Source organism: Dendronephthya gigantea, unplaced genomic scaffold (assembly GCF_004324835.1).
Source record: "Dendronephthya gigantea isolate DGI-Jeju-01 unplaced genomic scaffold, DenGig_1.0 000943F, whole genome shotgun sequence".
NCBI lineage: Eukaryota > Metazoa > Cnidaria > Anthozoa > Malacalcyonacea > Nephtheidae > Dendronephthya > Dendronephthya gigantea.
Genome location: NW_021163953.1, coordinates 1 through 15,398, shown reverse-complemented (window position 1 = coordinate 15,398; position 15,398 = coordinate 1). Strand labels below are relative to the sequence as shown.

Sequence of the window (15,398 nt, the reverse complement as noted above, 5' to 3'; positions counted from 1 at the left end):
GTTGAAGAAGGATGTTTTGCACCTTTCGATATGGCTCGTGAGGATAAAACTTTAAATCCATTCCATTTAAGGTGGTTCTAAATTTAAAACTTTGTGTCGTCAAATTGCTGTGACGTATCACCGAAAAGTTCTATTCTATCACTCCATCTTTACGATATAGATCAGATAGCTGAGCCCGATATAATGCATTGCGGACAGCGGCTTAGTTACGCGCATGCGGGCATTAACAGATTTCGCAAAACACGAGTTTCATTGATGAAAATATTAACAATTATTTGCAAATATATGCTGTATAACTTCTTTAAATCTCGAATATGGATGTTTATATGAACTTTGAAGGCTGAAGTATTGTTTAGAATCATCGATTCGTCAAGTTCACTCCAAAGAATGGACGAGCACGAGGGTTTGCGTGCCATCAATAAACCACTTGAAAAGCACTTAAAAACCTCCTGTATTAAAAGCAATTGTCATGTGAGTTTTTTTTAAATTTTAATACTCGTACTTGCAACAGAGCCTTAAATAGGCAAGTTTGTCTTCGGCAGGCGTGCTATCACCGGTTTAAAATACTATTTCTTAAGATACTTCCTATTTTGAATGAATGGGTATTTTTATTAATAAATGAATGGGATTGTTTCAGCCATTGTCATTATTTTTTTATTGTTGTTTAATCTTTCCAAAAGTGTCTAAAGAAAGACAGTTAATTGATAGTTAAGTTAAAATACTTATTGCACACAAGTAATTTATTGCTAAGGAGGTATTAGAGAAAGACAGTTCTTTGATCCAATTATGATCAGTATACTGGTAATCTATTGCCAACTTACTGAATGCCTGAAGTTCTCAGTTCTGCATGACATATGGGCATATATGACATACATAGCAGATATATTGATTGAATAAACCTTTCGACATGTACACGACAAGCTATGTATATATAGTATGTGGTTAATGCAATGTATTCAATTGAGTTCCATGATGAAAACTTGTGTGTCAATCAGTGCTAGGAAACTGCAGATATGTGACATTCATTTATCGAATTATAATACTTGCACACAAGTAATCTATTGCTAAGGACGTATTGTATAGGTGGATATGTAGCAATATTCTGTAGAAGATCATCCAGCAAATTATCTTCGATAAGGGATAGAACTACATATTAAAATAAACCATTAATTTTTTGGTCTGTTTAGAGGACTTGTTTGTTGTCTTTGGAATTTTTGGACAATGCCCTGTCATATAATTGTAATTCCTTGATGTTGCTATCTGTGCATGGTGTTGTTCAATATTAGCAATAAAAGATACTCTATTCTCTAGACCTTGAGTGAAGGCGTTCCATTTGTTGTGCCTTTAAATTCTGTTTTTAGAGCAATTGTTGTAAGAAAACATTTACATTTTTTTAATATCTCAGCAAAATATTGTATCCGTGTTTACTGACTCTGGTTTTGATTCCAACGCAAGGGACTTGTTTGGTATGCCTCACCTCAGAGTTTGATTTTATAGAATATTTTAAGTTTGTATATAGATTTGGAACAATACAGTATTCGAACAGGTTCGTGCAACAGACAGTTAAAAAATGTAAATTATAATGAAACTGTGACCTCAACTGCTGGAAATAATTCAGCTAATTCAATATGGTTGTCATGGGCAATAGTCAAATGTAAAATAGTTGGAATATTCATAGTTTTAAGTAGGTTTAAACCACTCAGAAGCCTTGTGGACATATATAAATCCGTCAAAAAAAACAAAAAACAAAAACGTTTCAGATAACAGATAACTAACAAATATATAGATAACAATTCCAAATCAATCAGAAAATCATTTAGTTTGACTTCTATGTATTACAGGGTATCCCGCTAACAAATCCTTTTAACAATAGAATAAAAAATAGGTTAAAAGAAACTGGTATTTTAAATACAATTTCAAAATGACCACTAATGTGATAGAATTGTATGGTTTACTTTTTTTGGAAGACCCCATACGTACATAGAATGCCTACATTTCAAATGTAACAACTTGTGACCCTTGAGAACAATAACTGTTGATCACACGATTTTCTGTGTGAAAAAGACTATTAAGCGCGTAGATATTGATGATAGATATTTCACTATTGAAATTTTTTTTGTTATAATAATTATTAATTATAGGTATTAGAAATCATTATGTAGAGGTGACTCTATGATCATAAAAGTACTAGAGATGTTTTTTATCTCTGTGTCGTTTCATTATAAGATATTTTTTCGTCGAAACAAAAACGAGTTAGCATCGTGGGAACTTATAGTACTTCTGTGAATAAGTACAGTATAACGAATGATAATGTAAATAATGCTTTTCCCATGATAGCGTGAAATATAGGTAGTAACACTTCCGTAAGCTTTTTCAATCAATCTTAACTAGTCCTCGTCTTGGTAAGTGCAAGTTTATAGAACATGCATAACTTATTAATCGATAGTCGTTGGGAAATTAATAGTAAAAGTTTTTTTTTCCAGAGGTGATCTAAACCCAGTGATGGACAACTAGAGAGGGGATTCTAATAAATCGGGTAAGCTTATCGCACGCATGTTTCATTCCTGATACACACTGTATATACAAGTGGTGACAAAAGGGTTATCTAGCTTTAGCCAGAAAAAAACTTTATTTCCTGACATATGTACATTTTCAATACAGAAGCAACAAAATAAATAAATAGCCTAAATTTTCAGTGAAATGCACCAATTTATTACCGGAAAGAACCAACGGTATTAATAATCAGTTAAGGACAAAGAGAACATTTCAAACGATCAAATGTTATATAAATCGTTTTAAAAACTCTTTTATGCCAAATTATTCAAATAGACACACTTCTTAAATGTAAATGTAATCTTGTAGCATGTGATGTCATATAGCTTGTTTAGGTTATGAATTCTAATTTTTAATGCTTGTAGTTGTAAATATATTAATAACTTTTAAAATATACATATTTTTACCATTCATATTGATGTATTATACATTTAATTCAGTCATAATGACTGCGAGATGTATATTTATTAAACGATTTGATTGATTGATTGATTGATATGGGCATGACATACATAGCAGATATATCGATTTAATAAACCTTTCAACAGTTCAATTTGGAATGGACTGTGCAGTATGATATAATTCTGCCTTTGAATGGGGTTGGGAAATTTTTGGTCGGAGGTGAATTTCTATTAATCGATAGTCGTTGGGAAATTAATAGCAAGCGTTTTTTTTTCCAGACTTGATCCATAGCCAGTGATGGACAACTAGAGAGGAGAAAGAGTCAAGATTCTAATAAATCGGGTAAGCTTTAAGCTTATCATTAATAATGCACGCATGTTTCATTCCTGATACACACTGTATATACAAGTAGTGACAAAAGGGTTATTAATATCTAGCTTTGGCCAGAAAAAAACTTTATTTCCTGACATATGTACATTTTCAATACAGAAGCAACAAAATAAATAAATAGCCTAAATTTTCAGTGAAATGTCCGGCTTAAATGTTCAACTATTATGTTCAAATTGGTTGCATGTTCTTTTCAGTTCACATAAACGTCCATTTAGTTCTTTGCTCGGTCGACCAGTTGCATTCTGGGGACTCGAAAAGCCACGCAACGATTTCTCTCAGGCTTTCTGGTAGCACTTCATCATCACGGCGTTGTCTTAACAACGGGATCCAGTAGGAGCGAAGCCCACCGTAGTTCACCAGTATCTCCGTCGGACGTTTCGAGGGCTCCAAGCGCCGTTTCGTTCGTAGAACTAACTGTTCCCCGGTCGTGTCGAAGCGAGCGTTGCACTGTTCGTCTATTCGACTTTCGGTTTTCGCCCAATCCTCTTCCGTCAGAGGGGGCCTTTCCGCTGACGAAAGAGTTCGTATGTGCTTGAATGCTTCGAGCACCCACGGCTGATTTGCAAATCGTCCCAAATTATTGGCCGTTTCCACCTCCGCGTCGAACCATCGTTTTTTTCTGTGCACGAATATCGCGTAGGAACGAGAGCTGCTGTTTTTGTTCATTTCTTCCTCGGTGGTGCTTCGTTCGGCGTAAAGGCAGATATGCGCCCCGCTCTCGATGGGGAACTTGTGTCGTGCTAGGAACAGGCCGTGACCCGAGTTCGGAATTTCGCTTTTCGCGACGAAACATCGGCTTTCCAAAAACGTGCTGCATGGTACAATTCGAAAAAAAAAGTTGTCCGAATCTTGGCTCTCGGGCCACGATTCACCATCGTCTGCGAGAACTTGCCGCGATCCAGCGCCACTGCAGGCCCACACCTGTGTAAAATAATAATGTCGAAATTATTAGTTGTCATTGTTACTTGTCATGGTCATTATTATTTCATATATTATACCGTAGGATCCTCGGGGCGGTTCAATATCGGACGATATTCTTCGTACGCGTTCACGCCGTGTTGTCCCCACATCTTTCGTATGTCCCACGGCAGGTTCGGGTAGGTGAAGACTTCTTCCGGCAGGCTGAAGATTCCCTCTTTGTCGACAATCGCCGCACGCATCGCTGCATCCACGGCGACGTCTATTCCGGTCGTGTAAAAAGACAGCGTGTACCCGGCCGCGGCGAGTTTCTCGGTCAAGTTATCCAGGCTGCCGTTCTCGTTTCTCGTGAAGACCTGAACCAATCTCCTGCCGAAACGGTCGTGAGGGACGTCGCGCTGGCCGGCCGCACCCGTACCGACGTGCAACAGGACCTCGCTCGCTCGGAATACCAGCTCCCTCGCTGCCCGCAGTGCTTCGATTCCAATATGTCGCGTAAGAAACGGCGTCATCGTCGTTGACCCGTCGTCTGGTTGTTTGTAGATACGCACCGAGCACTCCGTCTCAGGCGCGTCGCAGTTTCTAAGCCGGAATCGTAGCTTCCCGTCGTCCGTCGCCAGGTCGTGGAGTTCGCGTTCGCACTCGGATGTCAGCAATATCTCGCCCGAGTCTCCGTCAAACATGCGCAGGCATTTCTTTGGGACGCTGACCAATTCGTGTTCCGCCGGTGTCGGGCTCACGGTTTTCCACGACTGGGGCAGATGGATCCTGCAACTTTCTCTCTCTCAGGAATGGCTGTAAGTATCTCATCGTCATGCTTTGCACATCTGTGGGCATCGCCAACGATAGCGTGGGAGGGCTAAACGCGGGCGTCGAATTCGAGAAGTATAGCGCCTTGAGCAGACTCGTGGAACTCAGGCCGGTAAACTGAGTGCGCAGACTTTGGGCACGGAAATCGACGTCGTCGCAGTGCATCGGTCTGTCTGCGAAGCGAACCGGTTCGGTTTCCATTTGCGCCGTGGTCATTTCCAAATTGTCGTGGTATCTGCAAAGAAACAAACGTATTGATCGATGGTGAGACGTTATTACCTGCTGTGCTAGTATTAAAGTAAGGCCAGGGGCCCGATCTCCTCCTACCTAGTGTAGGCCTCGTCGAACTGGATGACCGCTTTGCACGCTTCGCACGCACAATCCTTCACCATTGCGCGATATCTTCGGTAGTGCTCGGCCCTTATCTCGTCTTCCATCGCGTCGCAGCCGGCCGTATAGTTGACCTTTCGACCGTCCGACTTGGTTTGCCGAACAAATTCTCGCACCAGGTTGCCAATGCAGTGTTGAATGCAATTGCTCACGCCGTTCGGGATTGCCGTTAGCGTGAGAATTTTTTGCACCGGCGTTCTGCTTTTCTCGGAATTCATCTCCTCCCACGTGGATTGCAACGCCGCCACCAAGCCAGCGTCGAGAATCTTCCAGTCGTTCATGGCCCCCCAAAATAGTTCTAATTCTACATGATTTGGGGGCTCGTCTTTCTCGCCGGCCGCCGCGAGCTTTTGCATCATTTGCACTCGCTTTGCTCCCGTGTTGGCTTTCGCAGCCTGGGCGCAGAGAGGTTTTCTTTTCTCCGGCTGCTCGAGACGCGCTTTTTTAGGTGGCCGGGGTGCCGTTTGCGGTGGTGTCATCGGTGCTGGTGGAATTGCTGGTGCTGTCATGGTGGTGCTCTCCGCCGACTTCGGGAGCAATGCTCGTTTCGTTCCCTCTGCTACACCTGTGGTGCTTGAGCCGGCTGATTTTCGCTTACGGCCGAGGAACGCGTCGCTGGTGCGCGTTCTCTCCTGCCGTTTCGTCACGTTTCTCGCCCTAAACACGCCCGGAGAACCCTTGCCAAGGCCTTTCTTGCTCTTTGGAGGATCGTCGTCAGGTCGATGAGACGTTTCACCGGATCCCTCCGTCGACGAAACTGTTGGAATTTTCGGGGCGTTTCTCGCCAACTCTTTGTCCATCTGCCTCTGACCGAACAGGCCTGAAAGACACAAAGTAGAACGGAAAATTTAGCAATCGACCGAGCGCTATATTTCTTCAACGCTCGTTTTCTCGCTCGCACCTTTTCCCCTCGCGAAAAGTGACACGTAAAATGTCTGGCACGCGTCGACAACCGCTTGCAGCGTCTCTCCGTCTTCCTCCGGGTCCAAGTTGTTGATCTGCCTCTTTATCGATTTGAAAATATTCTCCACGTAACCCTTGCACTTGTTCATCCTTTTTGCGCTTCGCCTGTAAAGTATATTCGAACGCTCGTCGCTCGCTGCATTTATACTCGCGTAATGACGTAATGGCTCGGTCTATTTTTACCGGGGAATTTACCGTAATTACGTCATTTAACAGAGAAGATACGAAAATAGAAATGATGTTTTATTTGTGCCAAAATTATTTATGCACGCTCTCAACTTGTGCTAAAATAAATCAACTGTATCTCTAGAGACACGGGATTGCGATAATGTGATGTATAAATCGAGAACAACACGGCCGGTTTTTTATTCATTTTATTAGTCTAAATAATAAATAATATATATAACCAGGGGGGGTTCAGCAGATTCATGCGGAGGTTTTCGGGCTACGCAACAGTGCGACGATGTATTGCTTAGATTCCTGACAACATTTATATCAACATTTATGCAATTGATGTCGCTTGATCTCGATTCCTTTATAGATCTACTACGGCCGTTGTTGGACTGATGAGCTCAACGAGCGACAAAAACGAAAATGTCGAAATTTCAACGAACACAGTCGTCGAAGCAAAGACGTCGTCAATGAATATTGCATTGTGAATTGCTCCTTGTAACTGGAGTTATCCCATTTCCGAAAGTCATCTCCTGATTGGTCTTTCTACTTCCACAGCTGAGCTGCGGAAGTAGGAAGACCAATGGAATTGCTTCGCTACTGATCTATCACATTCTGAACACGCTGTTGATAATCGCTTCATTGTTGCTTCAACGCGATGCAACGAAAGAATTACTTAATCCACACCCTGTATCGCATCGTAAGCATGCTTGGTATTGGATAGTAAATTAGTAAATCCACGGATTCCATTTTACCTAGCGTCGAAAATATCTGAATGTATTTTTCCCATTGTTTATTTTGTACAATACATAATTTACATATGCACAACATTTAAATATGTTTCGGCGATCGGGGGGGGGGGAATTGAATTCCGGAATTGAAACAAACAACAAGCATGCATGGGTATTAAATGCTTTGGAAAATCCTCTCTAAATTTTACGAATTGATCATAAATGGCACGTTTTCTACCCTCGGAAATAATGAAATGATGATCGTGGGCAAATCTACACTACGGTACGTCAATTCATTCATGATTCGGACCTCTTTGTTATCACGAATTCTAGCTTTCAGATCTCAATGTTCACTGAGATATGATATCATCTCAGCCCAGCAATGTAACAGAAGAATTTAACCTTTGCACCCAGAGCCCCAAGCCCCCCAGCCAGAGGTCACTCATTCGAGCAGAGCTCTGCCATAATAACATGCCAATTGAATCATTGCATGTGCTTAGTTGTTGCATGGAATATCCATCCTGCATGCACCCACAGAATGTTCACTGAGATATGATATCATCTCAGCCCAGCAATGTAACAGAAGAATTTAACCTTTGCACCCAGAGCCCCAAGCCCCCCAGCCAGAGATCACTCATTCGAGCAGAGCTCTGCCATAATAACATGCCAATTGAATCATTGCATGTGCTTAGTTGTTGCATGGAATATCCATCCTGCATGCACCCACAGAATGTTCACTGAGATATGATATCATCTCAGCCCAGCAATGTAACAGAAGAATTTAACCTTTGCACCCAGAGCCCCAAGCCCCCCAGCCAGAGATCACTCATTCGAGCAGAGCTCTGCCATAATAACATGCCAATTGAATCATTGCATGTGCTTAGTTGTTGCATGGAATATCCATCCTGCATGCACCCACAGAATGTTCACTGAGATATGATATCATCTCAGCCCAGCAATGTAACAGAAGAATTTAACCTTTGCACCCAGAGCCCCAAGCCCCCCAGCCAGAGATCACTCATTCGAGCAGAGCTCTGCCATAATAACATGCCAATTGAATCATTGCATGTGCTTAGTTGTTGCATGGAATATCCATCCTGCATGCACCCACAGAATGTTCACTGAGATATGATTTCATCTCAGCCCAGCAATGTAACAGAAGAATTTAACCTTTGCACCCAGAGCCCCAAGCCCCCCAGCCAGAGGTCACTCATTCGAGCAGAGCTCTGCCATAATAACATGCCAATTGAATCATTGCATGTGCTTAGTTGTTGCATGGAATATCCATCCTGCATGCACCCACAGAATGTTCACTGAGATATGATATCATCTCAGCCCAGCAATGTAACAGAAGAATTTAACCTTTGCACCCAGAGCCCCAAGCCCCCCAGCCAGAGATCACTCATTCGAGCAGAGCTCTGCCATAATAACATGCCAATTGAATCATTGCATGTGCTTAGTTGTTGCATGGAATATCCATCCTGCATGCACCCACAGAATGTTCACTGAGATATGATATCATCTCAGCCCAGCAATGTAACAGAAGAATTTAACCTTTGCACCCAGAGCCCCAAGCCCCCCAGCCAGAGATCACTCATTCGAGCAGACACGCCCATTGCATTGCATGCTGGCACATGTAAATCTGGCTATTATATTTGCAATCATAAACCGATCTAGAGACCTACTAGAAACCTTATGCATGAGGCTTTTTAATCTATGTATATTAATTATGTATTTTTGAGGTAAATCTGACAGATAATCAATTTTGAGTATTTTTTGTAATTGAATGTTGTTAAGCTCATATGGTTTAATACGTTTAATATTTGTCAATCACTTCTCGCTTTTGAATGGGGAACTGCTGTCATTAACAAGTGCTTCTATTGTGTCTTTCCGCCAGGAAGAAAAAGTCACCTCTTTGTCTGAGGAACGCCAGTTCCTGTGCCTTATCTCTCACCATGTCCAATTAGCTAATTCATTAGTGCGGCATTGCGCTAATATCAAAGCGCCGCGTTTCCTGAATTTAGGAGGCGATGTCCATTAGTAACCCCAAGAAGAAAGAAGGCGTGCCTATCTGTGTTGTATACGTAAATGGTTTGTCGATTATCTTTCATTTTCACTTAAAAGTCATGAAAGAAGCATCTTCAAGGATCATCATTATTATCATCATGAGCCAGGTATACTTATTGTATTTATACGGACTTTATACGGACTATATTTATACCGTTTTTATACCGTATATTTATACTGTATTCATACGGACTATATTTATATCGTTTTTATATACACCTCCCTCCCAGTGATAATCTATTCCGTGTCTTATCAGAATTTCCATTTGTTAGCGCGCTCTGAATTTGAGTAAATTATAGCGGAGGTTTTTTAATTTTGTGTCTTACAAGAGTGCTTTTTTTTTCAGGTGAACCATACGCCTGCCTGGAAATCAACGAAACACGTATTCATGCAAAACTGAGAATAATCAGGCTCGATATATTGTAAGTTTGTTTCTTGTTACAGACCAATTTTATTTGAGTGTTATGATATTAAACGCATGTAGGGTTAGTAATTGTTAAGGAAAGGTTATTTATTTGGGAAAAGCCCTTAATTTGTCGGCACGCCATATGCATTTTTAGCACGCCTGTATGCCACTGAAGGGTTATTAGCTTTACGAAAAGGTTATGGATCTTAGCAAGATTTAGTTTTTAGGTTAGTTAAAATGCTAGGGTTATGATTTTTAACCCAGGTTAGTAATTTTGAAGGAAGGGTTATATATTTGGAAAAAGTCCTTTATTTCCAGCACACCATTTTAGCATGCACGCCTACCTGTCTGCCAGACCTGTTTGCGCATGTAAGGTTATGAACCAATGTTACTAATTTTACGAAAGGTTATGGACTTTTGTAAAGTTAGCTTGAATTCCAGGGTTAGGGTTAAAAGAATATGTCAGTGTTATTAATGACAACTTTTTTATTTTTAGTCTGGATTTTACAAAAATGGAATCTTTAGCTCACATCAAACGAGACAATCAGACTTATTACTGCTTCATAGACGTGTGCGAAAAGATTTTCACAGACACTCCAAAAAGCACCGTTAGAAACTGGCTAAAGTCCCTAAACATCTCGACAACACCCTGTGCCACTTTGGAAGAGAGAATTCACTTTCGTCGACGCAATGCTTCTTTGGGTGCTACGTTTAGCCTTATTCGAGATGAAGACTTGACCCGTTTGATGGCATATCGCAGTGAAGGTGCGAGAAAGCGAGCCAGACTTTCTCACAGTAGTTCTGCCACAATTCTCGACGCTGCTGATGTCGCCAGTCCGAGCCTCGCGACCACAGACAATCCAATTGTGTCTTACAATCTCAGCGTCGAGTCAGACAGCGATGAACAAGAACCACCTGTAGAAAAGAAATTTAAAGATGAAACGACGTCGCCGAAAAGAAATACGTATACCATCGCATTAGACAGCGCGCCTGAAAGATTGAAGAATGAGGTAAAAGACTTGCGCCATTTCTACCTAAAAGCATTGAACCACCATCGTGCTGGGCCGCCGTTTTCAAAAACGACCGTCGACAAAATGGTTGAAAGAGCCATGAGCTTTATGTACTTCTGCTTGAACGTGAAAAACATTGCCATGTTAACCTTAGATCTATTTAACAATATCGAACTCTATACTAGTTACGTAGAATATTTAAAAGGGACCCGAAATCTTAAACCCTCAACTATAGTTGCGCATCTTATAATCGGTATAAACGTTTTGAAATTTAATTTGGCAAACTTTCAACCGAATTCGCCCGACTCGGAGAATGCATCGCGAACCATTTCAGCTTTACAATCATTTCAGCGACACTTTCAGCACGAAAGCAGCATGATATCAAAACTTCATAAGGAGGGTTTTACGAGCAAGGCAACTCAGCAGTTTTATTTCGCGCACGTTTTAGAAACTCTTCGTAACATACGCGATAAGTATTTGGAAACGCATGGCTTGGAAAAAAGTAGGCACTTGCATGATTTTGTACTCTTGGCAACTTACTTAAGAGCCATTCCTGGCAGGTCGAAAGAATTAAGGACCATGAAATTGCATATCGAAGCGGACTGCGGAACTTTCGATTTCACTTCGGTGGATGGCGGTAATTTTATCGTATTTCAAGAGGGCAATAGCGTTGTAATCGTGCAATTTGATTTCAAAACATCAAAAAGTATTGGGCCGACCAGAATCGATGTTTCCGATGACGAAGATCTGGTGTATTACTTGCAATTATATACTAAGGCAAGGCCATCTTTACTGCTCGGCAAGTCGCATGATTTCTTCTTTCTCAACAAGCGAGGCGCGCCTTTTGATAGCAGCAGTTCAATTGCGAGGTACATTGGCGATATTTTCATGCGCGAGGTTTCCATTCGAGCGAGCACTAATGCGTTAAGGCATGCTATCATCACATATTTCAGCACTTTGGACGACTCCAAAGATATAAATGTTAGAAAAAGTCTTGCGCTTTTAATGAAGCATTCGGTCCGATATCAGGAAAGCACGTATAACGATTTAACACACCACGAGAAAACGCAAAAAGGCCGAGAAGTTATCAGGGAAAAAATTGCGTCAAATATCTTCGGTGAAGCGGATTTTATTGCATTGCCTGACGAAAGCGATTGCCAAAATGATTCCGGGGACGAATTGTTACCAGCTGTCGGTGACATTGTAGCACTGCTTGATCCAGTTTCCACCAAAAATCACATTTCCTTTTTCATAGCAAAAGTCGCGAGATTCACGCAAAACAAGCAGCAAGCGCATTTAATTAGCATGGAGCTTTTGCCGGATTCCACAAATTTGTATAGACTGAAACCAGGCAGAACTTGGAAAGAGTCGGTTAAGGCGTTGGTTTTTCCTATAGACATCGTTTATAATGCGACAAGCAAAGCATACGAGTTGCGCACGCTCTCTGATGATATATTCGACATTGTTCATGGTACGTCGAAAAAGTAAAATCCAGAAATATATCGAGCATGAAAAAGTCAAAATTTACTAGAGGGTTCCGTTGTAATTAATATTCTTGTTCTGTTATAATCATCAGTATTCACTTGTTCAGATTTTGTTGGGATTTTAAATAAATATATGTATTCAAAAACTACATGTTGTGTCAAATTTGAGTTCTCTCACTGAGCTTACCCCATTTATCAGTTTACCCATAAAAGTTTGCATGAGGAATATTTTTTGTTTTGATTTTATATTCACTTTTATACCTACCTGTACAATTGATACCTAATAGACCTTTTCGGTAATCTATGTGGAAAGATGCGAAACATCCGTCTGCTATATGGGACGCCCGGACGCCTTGTTCTCGTGTTAGGCTTATTTCCAGAATTCGTTGGTCAAACTAAAAATCTTTTTCATGCATGTGTTGAAGAAGGATGTTTTGCACCTTTCGATATGGCTCGTGAGGATAAAACTTTAAATCCATTCCATTTAAGGTGGTTCTAAATTTAAAACTTTGTGTCGTCAAATTGCTGTGACGTATCACCGAAAAGTTCTATTCTATCACTCCATCTTTACGATATAGATCAGATAGCTGAGCCCGATATAATGCATTGCGGACAGCGGCTTAGTTACGCGCATGCGGGCATTAACAGATTTCGCAAAACACGAGTTTCATTGATGAAAATATTAACAATTATTTGCAAATATATGCTGTATAACTTCTTTAAATCTCGAATATGGATGTTTATATGAACTTTGAAGGCTGAAGTATTGTTTAGAATCATCGATTCGTCAAGTTCACTCCAAAGAATGGACGAGCACGAGGGTTTGCGTGCCATCAATAAACCACTTGAAAAGCACTTAAAAACCTCCTGTATTAAAAGCAATTGTCATGTGAGTTTTTTTTAAATTTTAATACTCGTACTTGCAACAGAGCCTTAAATAGGCAAGTTTGTCTTCGGCAGGCGTGCTATCACCGGTTTAAAATACTATTTCTTAAGATACTTCCTATTTTGAATGAATGGGTATTTTTATTAATAAATGAATGGGATTGTTTCAGCCATTGTCATTATTTTTTTATTGTTGTTTAATCTTTCCAAAAGTGTCTAAAGAAAGACAGTTAATTGATAGTTAAGTTAAAATACTTATTGCACACAAGTAATTTATTGCTAAGGAGGTATTAGAGAAAGACAGTTCTTTGATCCAATTATGATCAGTATACTGGTAATCTATTGCCAACTTACTGAATGCCTGAAGTTCTCAGTTCTGCATGACATATGGGCATATATGACATACATAGCAGATATATTGATTGAATAAACCTTTCGACATGTACACGACAAGCTATGTATATATAGTATGTGGTTAATGCAATGTATTCAATTGAGTTCCATGATGAAAACTTGTGTGTCAATCAGTGCTAGGAAACTGCAGATATGTGACATTCATTTATCGAATTATAATACTTGCACACAAGTAATCTATTGCTAAGGACGTATTGTATAGGTGGATATGTAGCAATATTCTGTAGAAGATCATCCAGCAAATTATCTTCGATAAGGGAACTACAGAACTACATATTAAAATAAACCATTAATTTTTTGGTCTGTTTAGAGGACTTGTTTGTTGTCTTTGGAATTTTTGGACAATGCCCTGTCATATAATTGTAATTCCTTGATGTTGCTATCTGTGCATGGTGTTGTTCAATATTAGCAATAAAAGATACTCTATTCTCTAGACCTTGAGTGAAGGCGTTCCATTTGTTGTGCCTTTAAATTCTGTTTTTAGAGCAATTGTTGTAAGAAAACATTTACATTTTTTTAATATCTCAGCAAAATATTGTATCCGTGTTTACTGACTCTAATGGTTTTGATTCCAACGCAAGGGACTTGTTTGGTATGCCTCACCTCAGAGTTTGATTTTATAGAATATTTTAAGTTTGTATATAGATTTGGAACAATACAGTATTCGAACAGGTTCGTGCAACAGACAGTTAAAAAATGTAAATTATAATGAAACTGTGACCTCAACTGCTGGAAATAATTCAGCTAATTCAATATGGTTGTCATGGGCAATAGTCAAATGTAAAATAGTTGGAATATTCATAGTTTTAAGTAGGTTTAAACCACTCAGAAGCCTTGTGGACATATATAAATCCGTCAAAAAAAACAAAAACAAAAACGTTTCAGATAACAGATAACTAACAAATATATAGATAACAATTCCAAATCAATCAGAAAATCATTTAGTTTGACTTCTATGTATTACAGGGTATCCCGCTAACAAATCCTTTTAACAATAGAATAAAAAATAGGTTAAAAGAAACTGGTATTTTAAATACAATTTCAAAATGACCACTAATGTGATAGAATTGTATGGTTTACTTTTTTTGGAAGACCCCATACGTACATAGAATGCCTACATTTCAAATGTAACAACTTGTGACCCTTGAGAACAATAACTGTTGATCACACGATTTTCTGTGTGAAAAAGACTATTAAGCGCGTAGATATTGATGATAGATATTTCACTATTGAAATTTTTTTTGTTATAATAATTATTAATTATAGGTATTAGAAATCATTATGTAGAGGTGACTCTATGATCATAAAAGTACTAGAGATGTTTTTTATCTCTGTGTCGTTTCATTATAAGATATTTTTTCGTCGAAACAAAAACGAGTTAGCATCGTGGGAACTTATAGTACTTCTGTGAATAAGTACAGTATAACGAATGATAATGTAAATAATGCTTTTCCCATGATAGCGTGAAATATAGGTAGTAACACTTCCGTAAGCTTTTTCAATCAATCTTAACTAGTCCTCGTCTTGGTAAGTGCAAGTTTATAGAACATGCATAACTTATTAATCGATAGTCGTTGGGAAATTAATAGTAAAAGTTTTTTTTTCCAGAGGTGATCTAAACCCAGTGATGGACAACTAGAGAGGGGATTCTAATAAATCGGGTAAGCTTATCGCACGCATGTTTCATTCCTGATACACACTGTATATACAAGTGGTGACAAAAGGGTTATCTAGCTTTAGCCAGAAAAAAACTTTATTTCCTGACATATGTACATTTTCAATACAGAAGCAACAAAATAAATAA

At 39.6% G+C, this 15,398-nt stretch overlaps 2 protein-coding genes across 4 annotated transcripts; one reads left to right on the top strand and one right to left on the bottom strand.

The window, feature by feature from the left end:
- The first annotated feature begins 217 nt into the window (after window positions 1-217).
- On the top strand, window positions 218-12,431 carry LOC114544787. 3 transcript variants are annotated; one of them, XM_028563311.1, is made up of 7 exons: window positions 218-471; window positions 2,484-2,536; window positions 3,234-3,297; window positions 6,968-7,611; window positions 9,353-9,502; window positions 9,742-9,817; window positions 10,298-12,431. In XM_028563311.1, exon 7 carries the CDS (start codon window positions 10,314-10,316, stop codon window positions 12,297-12,299), a length of 1,986 nt encoding a protein of 661 aa, XP_028419112.1. In that variant the 5' UTR covers window positions 218-471; window positions 2,484-2,536; window positions 3,234-3,297; window positions 6,968-7,611; window positions 9,353-9,502; window positions 9,742-9,817; window positions 10,298-10,313; the 3' UTR covers window positions 12,300-12,431. The 3 variants fall into 3 exon arrangements, with proteins under 3 accessions (XP_028419112.1, XP_028419113.1, XP_028419114.1); XM_028563312.1 differs by lacking the exons at window positions 218-471; window positions 3,234-3,297 and having other exon boundaries at window positions 2,520-2,536; XM_028563313.1 differs by lacking the exons at window positions 218-471; window positions 2,484-2,536; window positions 3,234-3,297 and adding an exon at window positions 5,033-5,060.
- LOC114544788 lies at window positions 3,310-5,018 on the bottom strand. Its single transcript, XM_028563314.1, has 2 exons — window positions 4,344-5,018; window positions 3,310-4,266 (listed from the first exon to the last, which is right to left on the bottom strand). The coding sequence occupies exons 1-2, from the start codon at window positions 4,944-4,946 to the stop codon at window positions 3,541-3,543; spliced, it is 1,329 nt and encodes a 442-aa protein (XP_028419115.1). The 5' UTR covers window positions 4,947-5,018; the 3' UTR covers window positions 3,310-3,540.
- Window positions 12,432-15,398: the final 2,967 nt, after the last annotated feature.